This window comes from Lepisma saccharinum, chromosome 9, assembly GCF_977018435.1.
Source record: "Lepisma saccharinum chromosome 9, izLepSacc3.1, whole genome shotgun sequence".
NCBI classification, from domain to species: domain Eukaryota; kingdom Metazoa; phylum Arthropoda; class Insecta; order Zygentoma; family Lepismatidae; genus Lepisma; species Lepisma saccharinum.
In genome coordinates this window covers 77,036,062-77,051,078 of record NC_139237.1, presented here as the reverse complement: position 1 = coordinate 77,051,078, position 15,017 = coordinate 77,036,062, and the positions used below count along the sequence as shown (strand labels likewise).

The 15,017-nt window shown below is 40.4% G+C and overlaps 1 protein-coding gene across 2 annotated transcripts in view; it reads right to left on the bottom strand.

The window, feature by feature from the left end:
• The window catches only part of Mhcl (Myosin heavy chain-like), a 303,279-nt gene that overhangs the window by 266,298 nt on the left and 21,964 nt on the right, over positions 1-15,017 (bottom strand). For both annotated transcript variants that reach the window (XM_083128453.1, XM_083128454.1), the window contains one exon: positions 4,711-4,845. In XM_083128453.1, the coding sequence (XP_082984579.1) occupies positions 4,711-4,845 (135 nt within the window). The remainder of the gene's footprint in view (positions 1-4,710; positions 4,846-15,017) is intronic.

Below are 15,017 nucleotides of genomic sequence, written 5' to 3'. Positions count from 1 at the left end.
TATAACTAATGAATTATTGTAATTTCTTGTTATTCTCATTATGCAAGTCCAATTTCAAACTATAATAATACAAACCACCAATATCTTATAAGTTCAACTAGAAATGAAGGAGTACTATTAAGAAAGTTGATTGATTGGTGTAGTTTGTTTTACATCGCTTCTCTGCCACTTTTGGCTAATGCCGATGCTAGTAAAATGAGATGGATGAAAGGATATTCACAATCATATGTGTACGATGCAACACGAGCCCCATAAGAGGATTATACTGACACTCATTCCAGACGCCAGCGCGTCGCTAATCACCAAAATGCAGTCCAGGGTGTTCTACGTGGAAGAAGGGTTGGCATTTGGCAAAGGGAATCTCAAACACCCATCCGCATCCACAAATGTAACCCCTGCCACATATTTACATACTGGCGCCCCCCCCCCTCCACATGGTGTAGTGTCAACGTATCAAGAGGAGTCTTGGGTTCGATCCCAGCTGGAGGCACCTTGCACGGCAGTTCGCGGATCCCAATTTAAACTGTGGGTCCAGTCCCAATCAACCTAGCTGAGCATTAAGAAAACGTAAAACAAACTTTTCTAAACAAAATTTACACACCGAGTTATTATATCTGTTTCAATTCACACCACACTCACCCCAAACACCATCATGCATATTTCTTTACGTCGATTTGTGAACTTCAAAAGAGAAACAAAAAGACTACAGTCGGATCTGCGCACTACATGCGTTTAGAAAGATTCCTTCACTCAACTATTTACACCGGCGTATCGGCTCAACCTTGCATTTCTGAACTACTACTGTTGCAAGTCTACATTATATGCCGCTAAAAAGGGTGCCTTTTCCGCCTGCCTCATCTGTCACAAGCGACCAACCTTCACCAGAAGTCAAAACCCCATAAGACACACATAGGGCCTCCTCGATGCCGCAGTGGTAGCGTCGTCGTCTTGTAATCAAGGGGTCCCGGGTTCGATACCCGCTGGAGGCATATAGTGGTTCGGATCCCACTTTAAACTGTAGGTCCAGTCCCAATTAGCCTTACTGTGCATAAAGTGAACTTAAACACCAATTCAACCAACCCATAAGGCACAAGTAGCAAAGAGCTTCGTTTTATGTAAAAGGGACAATTCTGAGATCTTTTCTTCTTGATGCAGAAAATTCTCTCCGATCTCGGCCATTCAGACCTTCCTGTGCAGAGCAGCGAGGAAACGTAATAAAGAAAGTAATGAGAAATGTTCTAATATAGCTACCTATATCAATCTACAATATAAACAATTATTCTAGTGTTAATTTCAAAAACAATTAATTCATTGAAAATTGTTTTTAAGTCCGCTTTATGCACAGATGGCTAACTGGGACTAGACCTACAGTTTAAAGCGGGATCCGAACCACTGCGTGCCATCACCGGGTATCGAACCCAGCACCTCTTGATTACAAGGCAACGATATTACCACTCCCATCTGAGAGGCTGAAAAGTTAGTAACATATGCTGAAATGTGATTGTTTCTTACAAAACTTCTTCATTATTATTTTTCTGCGAATCAATATGCAATGCTCTGTATAGTGAAGAATGAATGAAGCCATAGGTTAAGTCTATTCATATTGCCCTCTGACTGTTAACTTCTTTCAAGCCAACAGGAAGACAAATCGTTGGTTAAGCTTATTGTGCTGCTATATCAACGCCCTTTTACCATCAATGGCCTTGTCAAGAGCTTTCACAGATCTTCATTCACACCCAAGGCCACAATCTTATTCCTGTATCAATGCAAGATTACGGCCAGTTGGTTTCATACATATTTCATCTATTCTTCTTACTGTCAGTTTCCCCACAAAGATCCGTCACACTTCTAATGGAAGCTGCTTAAGAAAATGCTAAGAGAAGAGTGTTTATATCCGCACAGTTCGAAACACGACAATAAAATATGTTACTTTCAGAGCCCTTTCAGAGCCTCGTCTATAATAGAAGTAGCAAGAACGAGAAGGAACCGTTACCCGACGTATTCATGATGCCCGTTATATACTCTATCCCGGTAATCTCTGGAGCAAGGTCGCGCATAACGGTAGAGAAGGGGAGAAACCGAGTGAAGCAGTGCACGCTCCTGCAAACGGGTGGTAGCTGCAGTCCCTTTTCTCTCTACACGAAATCCCATTCCCTCTAACGCGTTCATTGGTCGCGCCCACTCAAGTTACTTGTTTTCGTTCGCTTGTTCACATTTAGCTGAATCATGTAGAACAAAGAGATTGTGAAAATTTATATGTATTCGAACTGCAATCTTTTCAATGGAAAAGGTTCTCAAAAAAAATGTATATTTTTCAAAAAAAATTGGACATTGCTAAATTTACACAATTATTTGAAGTGTATACTCAACAAAAATAATCATTCCTTTATTTCTTTATACTTTCCTTATAATTATCATTTTATTTCACTACTTCAAGGAAAGATTACGTAATGGTGAAAATATTATACAATATATCTCTATATCATTTTTTTGCATTAATTACTAGACTTTTTATATTTAAAATCTACTCTAAGTTGTTGAAAATAGTAAATTTAATCACATAAAAATTATCTTTGGTGTATATATGAATCTTACTTTATTATAAACAATAGTTTATATTTGGGGGTCAAATTTACCCCCACGCGCCTACTTAAGGTGGTGAAAGAGGCGCGCCTGGATAAGGGTTAAAAAAACTCATTTTAATGCTTATAATATTAATTTCAAGTATTAATCCTAGTGAGTGACACATGCAGTGTTGACATTAAATTCTAGTTAGTTCCTGTGCACAAACGACCTATGGCAGCAAGTAAACTCTGAAATTCATAACTTTGTTCCTAATGCAGAATAGGCTAATATTAGTATTAGAAGAGCTACTTTGTAAACATTTTTGTACCTAGGTAGTATGAAGTACAAAACAACAATGTACAGAAATTATACACCTATCGTCTATAACATGATAAATATACAAACATACAGCAAAATTCCAATCCATGTGCAATCAACTGGAAAATATGAGAAATATAATCAAGATTTATATTAAGCATATTCATTCTCCTACTATATTACGTGCTTATTTATGATGACTGAAAATAGCAAATTAATTTTCATATTAGGTTCTTGATTGATTAATTTAGTTTATTTTACTTGGCATTTTTGCCACTTTTGGCTAATTGCGAAGATGAGAATGACTGATGATGAAACTTATGATGGGGCACTCACAAAGAATACCCATTCCCAGGCCGGGATTCGAACCCAGGATCCCTGGCGTCATAGCGCGCTGTGGTTCTAGACGCCCTGTAATATGATGCAAATATGAGGCAAAAGGTAGTGACACGAAACCACAGATAAAAAATCGATTTACGCGCAACATACATTACAAGCGATTAAGACAGAACTGGACGGATTTCACATTAATTCGACTTAAGTGTTTTAGCTGAAGGCAACACTTGTTCCTCACACAAGTGGACATTGATATTTTTGTCATGCAGAACGCATGAGCAAGCCATGATTAATTCCTCGCCATCGCGAAACGATTTGCTTCCTATTTCAAAGGATTTGCGTCAGAACCTGCCACCAGCTCACAAACCAGTTTTTACGAATGCATTTGCATTGTTGTCCAACATTTTCACTCGAATGCATCTTCACCATAATGCTCTGACAATCGCACAAGCAGACCCTTCCTAACAGGTCCGTAGCGAGGGATAGGCAAGGGGGGCTGAAGACTAGAGCGACATTCAAACAACAAAATCAGAATATGCATTATGTCCCATTCGTCAAAAGCATATGTTTTTGTATCCTTTCATTTACATGCCCAGTAACGTTTTGCTATTAAAACATTTCATTTTTCTGGAGTCTTACGAGCGTTGGCTTATCTGTTTTTGCCACTAACCCTTCAGTTAAATTTTGATTTGAACTGAAACCTGAATTCAGGGAAGGTATTTCGGTTTTAGTAAACTCCGGATATAGTGGACCATCAGGGGTTCGTTATAACCGAAATTGACTGTACTTCAATACTTTGAATTTTTCTTATCTCTCCATATTGGTTTACGATTATTTAATTAAAATGAACATTCATTTTACATGGTCACCTGTAAAGAGAGAAGACAAGGGGGGGGGGGGGGCAGTTGTATTCTGTAACTTAGTGACCTAACTTTCCAAAGGCTTCAACCTAACAATTATATTCACAGCTAAAATATTCATTCCAACAGCTCATTTTGGTAGCAGATAATATTTTACTTGTAGTGGCTGCTTTCATTCATCACTATTTGAACAAACCATGGCAAATAATTGTAAACGGAATAGCAAACATAACAATTCCAGCCAATAAAATGCAACGTTCTTTTTTTAAATAATTATGCCACAGGCTGCCAAACGAACTTGTGGAGGTTTCTAAATTTTTCAGCCACTCAACACACCAGGAATGGATCTGGGTAATGGACAATTTAATATCGAATCTTGCATCGATACTGGCAGAATTTGACTGACTACTTCTCGTTACTTCATACATTATTGTGTCAGTTATATCTCAAGTACGACTCTTTCTGCCTACGAGAAACACGAGACATGCTTTTGGAGCTTCTTGAAGTACACAAGCAAACATACATATCGCAGATTCCTCGAAGCCCACACGATCACCTACACGCCGGGAACGGATAAGCAAAAGCATGTTTGCCTCTACTTCCGCTTTAGGAAAATAAACAGAGTACTCACCGTCGTTTTATGGAACCTCCTGCTCCCGCTTCTTCGTAGCGTCCCACTTCTGATGTTCGCATCGTCCAGTTCCACTTCCCTTCCATCCAACCCCGATCTCCGAGTGAGTTCACAAAGTTCCTGCACTGGTTGCACCTGTTGAAGAAAGACTTTGGTTAAATTCATCAATACCATCAAAACACATATAATAATACACAAATCTCTCTCTCGCACTCTCTGTCTATGTGTAACAAGATTAGATTCTCTACACAGCACATACCTCCCTAACAGTACAGACTGCCTTACATTTTAAGACAATTAGTATTTAAGTGGACTTAAACACAATCACGCCAATATTTACATGACTATTTACAATGCTTATAAAGGAACAATGTACGGCTTATTTAAACCTCGTAAGATTTTTAAAAATGCTCCTCCTTAAACAGAATTAATTTTAAAAAATTGTAAGTATTGTCACTCCGAAAAATCCTATTACAGAACAGCTATCTAACTGATACGCCTCCTGTTCGGTTAGTTCTGACAAAAAAAACTTCGTTCGACAAATGCTCACGAACTGCCCGGCATTACCCAGTGCGATGGTTAACACGTCTTTCTCTATTTCTGTCATATAAAAATATTTATTTTTAATAAATATACTACGCCTAGGGCCACGCAAACAACCTGTAGAGATTACTAATTTTTTTGCACCACTCAACACACACTACCAATGGATCACGATATTGTAAATTCTAATGTCGAATCGTGCATTGCAAGATTATGTAACCGATTCAAGGTTCTGGTAAATTCGACTACTTCCTAATACTTCATACATTATTGAATTAATAACTGGAAATATGTGAACGTTTTTTTTATTTATTTTGCTTCGCTTTTCTGTCACTCTGGCTAATCGCGGAGATGAGGGATGAAAAATAATAAGATGAAATTGGTGAAAGGACAACCGCAAACATAATGGACGGCACAAGCCGAGGCTATCAGTCCACAAGCCAAACCCTAGTTAGCCTGCAATAATGCAGTCCATGGTACACTGCGTGCAAAAGGTGGTTATACTCCGAAAGTATTTCGATAAATAAACTTCCAAGTATGGTTAAAGTCCTGATTCGAACGCCAGTTCGGTATCTTTGACACATCTAGAGAGGAGAAGCCGACCGGACGCATATCTGGTTTCAAGCCAGCACCTGTTTTTCTGAGAAGCGCAACAGAACCTAGCAAAGATAATCGCAACCTCACGTTATGAAATCTAAAAGAAACTGAATTGGCAACATCGCATTTACTCCACGTGGGGTTCACAAGTACTCTCAGTTTCTAAAACGGGCGCTATTGGTGGGAAAGGTTTGAGCGGAGTATATACATGGTTGCACGTGAACACATGACACATGGTTGTCAGAAGGAAACTGATCTTCCAGAACGTTTCTTGAAGTAAAGTAGCGTTCGAATCAGGACTTCAACATTATACGAAAGCTAAGGGCATTTGTGGATCCCTAAAAAAATGTTCTTCCCTTGGATCGAATTAAATGAACTACGTGCACCGCTGGGTAGGGTCCCTTCTGTTCATGACGGATTCGTGAACAAGAACTGAACTCTCCTCATAGTTAATTGAAAATCGTACAACTCTCTAGCGCTCTCTCTCTCTTTCTCTCTCTCTCTGTCTGAAACAGCCACAAGAACCATATAAATTCTCCGAATCCTATGATATTATCAGGATGAAAGGAATGAGAGATAGAGAAATTAACATTCAACGGTGCTTCTTGGATTTGTTAGTATCGCTCGGTGCCTCGTTGCAAAAGCCCACTGTGTTTTAACTACCAGCTAAAAAACTCGTGTCCTTCTTATCTGATTTCCTTTCGCAGAACTTACTCAAGAATGTGCCAGCTAAAAGGAGAAGGCTTTGCGAAAAATTTCAGCATTCCGAACAAGATACACCACAGAAAAAATTCTCCCTCGACCAGATCACTGTAGACCTAAATATCCAACACACCCAACCCCAGTGGCGTTGTAAACGACCACAATGCATCAGATACTCTTTTAAAGAGGGGAACGCCACTCTACATGGTTGAGTAGTTTTCGGAACGCGGAACGAATCGTAGGTTCAAATCCTGGGTAAGGGATAAACAATTAATGACATTTTGGAGATGATGTGATTAGCACCATGCTCCGGCCATCTTTAGCCCCCCCCCCCCCAGGTACCCATTGATTTGAGGCTGGGTGAGATCCTAGAGCCGTTTATGCGGGGGCAGGGTTAGAAAGATTACGACCTTAGATCACACTAGACCAGCGCGACTCAAAAATACTAAAATATAGAAATATAAAAATGATGAACGATAGATATGTTAAAAGATGGAAGTATTCGGTGTAGTCAAACTAAGAAAATAAATTACACCCTTTCTTTATCGTGACATGGTTTTATTTTCGGTTTCTTTGCACACACTCACTATCCGTACACTCTTTTTGTGCAATTAACCTTGTCCTCACAGTTTTCCACTAGTTACCCCTTCTACATTCTGTATTTAGGAGTAGGACAGGTTATTTATTTATATGTGGAGGAATGTTGCGCCCATGTGTAGACCTGGAGCGGCCAACATTGTGAGCGCCGTTACTGAAAACCAATATTTTATGTTGCTTATTTATTTATTTACGGTATATATACATATATAAGGAGCCGTGGCGATCTAGTCAGTAGTCTTGACTGCCACGCGGGAAACTAGGGTTCAATTCACAGGGTGGCAAATATCTCGACATTGTCCCTGCATAAAGCGTCTCTGGGGTTCACCCAGCCTAAAAAAAATGGCAACATGTGGGCAACCCTCCGGCGTAAAGGGGACCGGAGCGCAATGCCGATCGCATCACCTCCAAAAGCACAGTCGAGAACGAGAATCTGTTGGGCCCCTATCTCTACATTCCCCTGATATGTGCCTTGATGGCACGGTGAAATCTCCACGAAGAACTTTACATGTACATAATTTTATGAGAGTTTTCTTCCCAGCTTGGTCTGAAGCCTCCCTAAGCCCCTTTCACTATTCAGGCTCAAGATGAGGGTCCCACGAGGGAAATCTTATCTCTGTCACCCTATTCATATTACATCATTTTCATGTTCATTTTTCAACACGCTCCAATAATTGTTTCCTGTAAGTGATGCTTCGGCGGCAGCCAATCACAGTGTTTCTATGCGACACCCGCAAGCATGGGCTGGCGCCAGCGACAAATATGGCGACGTCGTACGCACTCTACATACAGTTACTCGATTCATTAATCCACCATTAATATGCGCCCCGAATCGAACATAAAAGCAAAAGGTATGCTTGTTGATCAGTTTTTTCTTCTTCTTTCTTTGGTTCCCTCACGAGCATATGTATCTTGCATTGATTGCTTCCTGCACACATACAGCGTGCGACTTAACGGTTAAGGTTGAAGGTCAGGGAACGAGACTCACTTACTGAAGTGTCAACTCACTTCCTGAAGGGTTCTTTGTCGCTTCCTAGGGGAAATTTCCCTCAACTGGGCGCACGACAGCAAGAGACAAGAGAGAAACAAAATTCAAGGCCAGTCTTTCCTCCTATTTCTATTATCGTTATTCCACATCTTTCTTTTCTAATTATTGGGTTAATCGCGACGACGATTGATTGATTGGTTTATTCTACGTTGCTTTTCTGCCACTTTTGGCTAATCGCGAAAATGAGGATGAGTGATGAAATTCATGAAACGACACTCACAAAGAACACCCATGCCAGGCCGGAATTCGAACCCGGAATCCTATGGCGTTGTAGCACTGTGATAACCACTCCTCCACGGCTGCTGAACAGATGGATGACGGGACAAACTCGATGATACACACATGCTTTGAAGTTTTGTTGTAAGTCAACTTTATGCACAGAAAGGTTAATCAGGACTGGACCTACAGTTTAAAGTGGGATCCGAACTACTATGTGCCTCTGCCGGGTATCGAACCCAGGATCTCTTGATTTCAAGGCGACTACGCCATCGGGGAGGCCACTCATGCTTCCTTTGATGTCACGCATACTTGCCGCTGATGAGTTCAAACTGACGAAGATAAGGACACGCGCGAAGAACATCCATGTCCAGGCTGGGACTCGAATCTGGGACCTTTGATGGTGAGATTCTTGTTCGACAGCTCGACGGTCTTGGCCACGGAGGCAACGTTTCAGCCCTTCGGGTCCTATTGTAAACTGTTCAATCCAGATTAGCCTTCCTGAGCATAAACTAGACTTACACCAAAACAAAATACCTCATGCTGAAGATATCAGAAACAAATGAGCATGTATTTGTAGAGAACATGCCAAAGGCGTACTCCTATGCTAAAAAATAATAAATGACAGCATACAAATTAGTAACTTGGTGCATAGTCCTCAATTAAGAATTTCATAATATAAAACGTGTCTTTTTGTTGCTATAAACTTACTTTAGCACGCAATGTTAATTGGACATTATCCATTGTCTAGTGCTTTTAATTACACTTACTTCCTACAATCGGCAAAAATAAATTTCCTGTACCTGAAGACGAGAGATAATAATCGGTACTCCTCGGCAACCGCGGCTCCAGTAATGCATATTAAAAACTTTTTTTCAATTAATAACCAGAAAGGTTTAGTGCAAATATTAATAATCAACGTCTGTCGCAATACCGACCGTTGATTCCTGTCGCCAGGCCGCGCTAGCCTGAAATTAGGGTGCCTGAAGTCCATCTAGACAAGGGTGATTCTGGCACAGAAAAAAATTACATATTCTTTAAACTTAAGAACTCATTCCAGTGAACACAAAGCTAGGCAAAATCAAAGAATGCTACCTCAGCTATACGTCAGCAAGGCCGATGGGGCAAAGTAAGAGAAGAAGTGTACAGAAAAGGTCAGCAAAAATCAGGCCACAGTGATGTGGTCGATACATGTGTGAACATCGTGTGTGATATTTCTATCAACCACGTTTCAAGCCTGTATACGGGGATCAATTGAAGCCACTACTTGTACCAGAGCAGTAAGTATATATGTTTTTATCTAGCGTTCTTGGCGTACATCTAAAACAGCTTTCACGCTGCGATAGTTCACATTTGGTGTACTGTTGCAACCACACTGCATGCAATTTAATTTCAAAATCTCCAGAAAGAAACGCGATTGCTCACGACTACATGGTGAATTCGGTCGTTTACATCGTAGAGTTTTAAAATATTGATAAAACGGAGACGACCTTGTAAATATTGAGACGAGACCGAGACTTAATATCAGAGAATCTAGGTCTCGTTCGAGACTTTGGTGTGATACATTCGAGTTCAGATAATTCAGAGATTGATGTGACCGACACTATCGTATCGTACCCAAGGTATTGGGGAAGAAGTGTCAAGTCTTAACATAGCAGAGAAAGGAATGCTGAATAAGCAAAGGTCGGGTGATTGACTTGGAAGGCGTATGTGGCATGAGAGTTGGAAGGGAGAGAGAATGGACAGTTGGCGAGTGGATGGGATAGAGCAAGGAAGTTGGAGGGACGATTATTGGACAGTGGTGCATGAGGAGAGTGAACTCTGACTGGAAGGTCAGATGTGTGTCAATTACCATTATTGAGAGGACAATCTACGGAATAACATTCATCTATTTGTGAGGCAAGTATTATCCTCTTCTTATCAATATCCATATCGGTTCAGTCATGGAGAGTACAGAAGCTCAATTACTGTACGTGTGAATTCTTGTGCCATAATTTTGGATGTAACCTTTCGCATACATTATACTTTAGGCTAAGCGAGTGATAACCATCTGAAAGATGAATGATGAATAACTACACCACCCAATACAATCTAAAGGTTCTTGGTTCGATCCCAAACGCAGAAGTAACATTACGCTATCTCGAAATACAAAATCCTCTGACTATATGGAATAGCCCAGGAAAAACGGAAAGAGGGGGTAAAACATTCCCGTGTGTGAAAAATTGCATACACAGTATTATTATGAATATGGTACCCTGCACATTGCGCAGTACAGCAGTAAGAATAATGTTAGGGGAAAATAGTTAAACAAGACTGAACTTAGACTTTAAAGAAATTGTCAAGTCTCTTCTGCCTCAGGTCAGGACAACGTGCTAGGACGCCAGAAGTCCCGGGGTCTAATCCAGGCCTGGACATCAATTTCATCACTCATCCTCATCGTCGCGAAAGTGGCAGAAAAGCGACGCTAAATAACAAAAAACAAGAAAACAAATCAGACCGACACCCAAGCGACAAATGACACGTGTAGCGTGTTCAGAAGGGTGCACTTACTTCTGATGAGTGGTTTGAAAGACACACGTGTCTCTTGTTGCATGTCGCTCCAGTATGAAATCTCCCTTATACCCCGACACGAGCATAAATCTCTAGAAAATCCAGTTGTGAGCAGGTGCGTAGATATGACAACCACCACCCCATGTCGTGCCGTCGACTCTTTAAGTTCCGTAAACGCAAATACAAGAAGTTTTAAATTCGATTCAATTTTATCGCTCCACCTCGCCATGCAATTATACTTGTTTCGACCTCAACATAAAGCATACGAAAGTTTTCATGCGTATGTTTGCCAAACACGTGACTACACACATTGCATGGGGAGGAAAAAAAATTGGGACTTTCGCGTGCCGGAAGCCCGCAAGCGGTAGCAAATACAAACCCGACCGCAAAAATAACCAGCAGCAGGGCATTACCCCTATGCTATTGATACAGGGTAATTGACATTCAGAGGCGCTGCAAGCCAACTGCATGTGGGTAATTGCTGCCGCGCCACCTGGAAGTTAATACGTGCTCCATCAGGTACCACAATGCTCGATGGTGAAGTAAACGCCAGAAAAATATGTAGACGTGACGAACTCTCAACTTTCTCCGCTTAACTCCACACGGACTTGGTTTTCCAAGCAAGAAAAAATCAAAGCTTCTTTTTTTATTTTTTTGCGACCCCTTTAACGTTCCTCTAATTTCAGTTTTATTATATTGAGGTTGTCGTACATTTTTTCCCACAAAAATCACTCAATAAAAGTTGCTACGGTTAAGAGTTGTTTTTAAGTTCACTTTAAGCACATACAGGTTAATCGAACCACTATATTCCTCCACCGAGTATCGAACGCTGGACCTCTTGATTACAAGGTGACGGCGTAACCACTACGCCATCGGGGGAGCTTGCTACGGTTAGAATACAACAGAGTGGCTACTCATTGATTGATTGAAGTGGAAATTTCGGTTGACATCATCATTAGGCAGCGGAAGTTGTTGAAATGTCATCTTTCTTCTGACATCTCGGACACGATGCCCATTAAATATACACAATATTACACTTCGTCTAGAAGCCAAAAATGTAATTTTAAAGTGCATTTTTTTTGCATTTTTTGCCAATTTTCAGGTTTTAGGTCATTTTCCCCGATTTTCGGCATTTTCCCGTCATTATTCGCAATATTTGGTGTATTCTTTCGTCATTTTTTGTCACTTCTTTCATTTTGGTAATATTCTTGAGTCCTTTCACCAAGGTGAACATAGACCTATATCTCGCAAGACTGCAATTTACGAGCAAAATAAATGCTGAACTGGTGACAGTCTTTGTTGTGTCGGGGGAAACCAGCAGGTGTCCGTCTGGGGCAAACTGGGAAAATAATGCATTTTACACCAATTTATCCAGTGTATACGACCTTTTCATTAAATTGTTTTAAAATGATTCGGTTGTTTCCATTGGAAATCATCGTTGCATATTTTAATTGAATGTGCATAAGGTATCATTTGGTGACTTTTTTTTAAAAGCAAGATTGCATTTCGTTTAATTTCCTTTTCATTTCAATTTTTAACCTGAAACTAACAAATTTAATGGTCATTTTTTGCATTTTTACGTCATTTTTTTCATTTTTTAGGACATTCTATAGGTCATATACCTATATTTTTTAGGTCATCAACTTCCGCTCCCTAGTCGTCATATAAACGAAGCCTACAATAGCTAAAACCAACACGTATTTCTGAGGATTAGAAATCTTCTTACTCAGGTTAAAAGCTGAGGCTGTAAATGGGCATTCATGAAATGTCAAGAAAACACAGGACCACACAAAACCCCCATAGAGAATTATACAAGCTTAGTTCCAGACGCCAGTGTCTCGTTGGCCTGCTGGTGTGGGTTGCTACTCAAGACAAATAAAATTCAAATATAATTTTAGGTTTTCAAGGCGGATATATTTTGGATAAACTTAACTGAAGCTTCAGTCCTGAAAAGAGAGGGAAATGGGCTTAAAAACCAGCGTTCTTTACATTTCTGACATGTTATTATACCATTATATAATCCTTATTGATCAAGATTTTGCAGGAAGAGAATTCCATGCTGAGGAAGAAAAGCAATAACTGAACTACTGTACATATTGTTTGTATGAGTTGGTGTTTTAAGTACACTTTATGCACAGGAAAACTAATCGGGACTGGACCTACAGTTTAAAGTGGGATCCGAACCACTATGAGCGTCCACCGTACTGTAAATATTACATTAATATTTATATACAGGGTGATTCAAAAATGTTAACACTATATCGGAAATAAAGCATTTGCTTAAAGGAAGAAACTTTGCTGCAATGACACGAACTTATTCGTGTTTAGTGTGTTATTTTCTGGGTTGCCAGCATATGTAATTGTTCAATATTATTAATTAAAGAAGAAAATGTAGACGGTGAGTAGTACATTTTCTATGTTCCATATAGTGTTACAATTCTTTGAATCACCCTGTATACTGTACAAAAATAGAACATTTATATTTTATCCAATTCTACCTTGAAGTCTGGGCATACACACACACAAACTTTAAGGTGTGAAAAAGAGAGAGAGAGAGAGAGAGAGAGAGAGAGAGAGAGAGAGAGAGAGAGAGAGAGAGAGAGAGAGAGTGAGTGTGTGTGTGTGTGTGTGTACATAAAAAAGAAGAAACAGAAAAATATATTATTTATATCTTTTTTTTTCTTTCAAAAATTGGAATGGGTCTTTTAATAATTATTCATCGACTATTACACTCAGCTGTTATTGGTTTGGTAACGACAGTATCAAAATGATATAAAAAAAGAAGAAGAAAAAAGAAATCTCTCCCCCCTCTCTATCTAAATTTCTTGCTCAATTACAATACTGCATAACAGTCAAGGGTTAAATGAAGTAATTTATCTCGAACGACGGGCGCATTGTGGAATGGATCCAGCAAGGAACTTCCGCATGCCTTGTGCGGAGGTTATGGTTCGCGGAGAAACCCGCCTGATACGATCGGCAGGTGCGATAGCACTCTTAGTGAGTGAAAGTGCGGTTGATCCCGATACAAATGGATGAAATAGTAAAAGTTGTGCATGGGAGTTGATGAGAAATCAGAACAAAAGCTTAGGGCGGGATTGTTTGGCCTCGAGGAAGGGAGTTAAAGGTACCAAAGATGTCAATGGAGTGGCGGAATAATCGCCAAAGGGATTAGCACACGATTAAATGCAAAAGGAACGAGAGCGAAAGGAGTAAACGCGAAGGAATTACAGCGAAACCAAAATTGAACACCGGGATATCAGCGAAAGGAACAACCACGAAACGCATTATAATACATTAAACATAGATTTGAAAATACCAGAACAATTTGAAAAGCCCTAGAAGTAGGAAAATATATTTCCCCCTCAACTTGAAACACTTTAGACGATATTACTCAACACAATACCAACTGTTCGAGGTAATAAGCTGCTATAAGAATTTCGCTATGTGCACTAAAGTTGACAAGCTGTATCTTTGCGGGTGAACCCTGCCCAAGCTCGGCTGCGCAGTAGCATGGGGGTGGAGCTACCGGCTGCGCAGTAGCATGGGGGAGGAGCTACCGGCTGCGCGTCATTATCCTTGCGTTCTGTCCTTGCTGTCGACCACCCAAAGGGCCAGTAGGTGGCAACTACATAAACGTATCTCTCTCACACTCTGCGCGGAGTAGCCAAGGCCACCCGCAAAGATACAGCTCGTCAACTCTAAGAACGAAGTTGTCCTATGGGAACACCACAAGCGTCAGGGGCAATTACATTAAAAATGGCTGCTTTCACAGGCCAACAAGATGGCGCACAACCTCACCAAAGCTGGGATATCCTCAATAAACGATAGGTCGAGGTGGGCCAATTGCATGAACCAAAGCACATATCTGGCGACTATCTCCACCAAGGCTGTGCAGAAGCACTTGGCAAAGATAGACAAGGGGAAAATACAGCATTATCATGGCTGTAGATTCAGGCGCCAGTGTCTCGTTAGCCTACAAGAATACGGTTTTCAGGATGTGCTACGCGGAAGACACATTGACAACTGAAGTACCTCCCGAAAAGTTTCCTCCTTC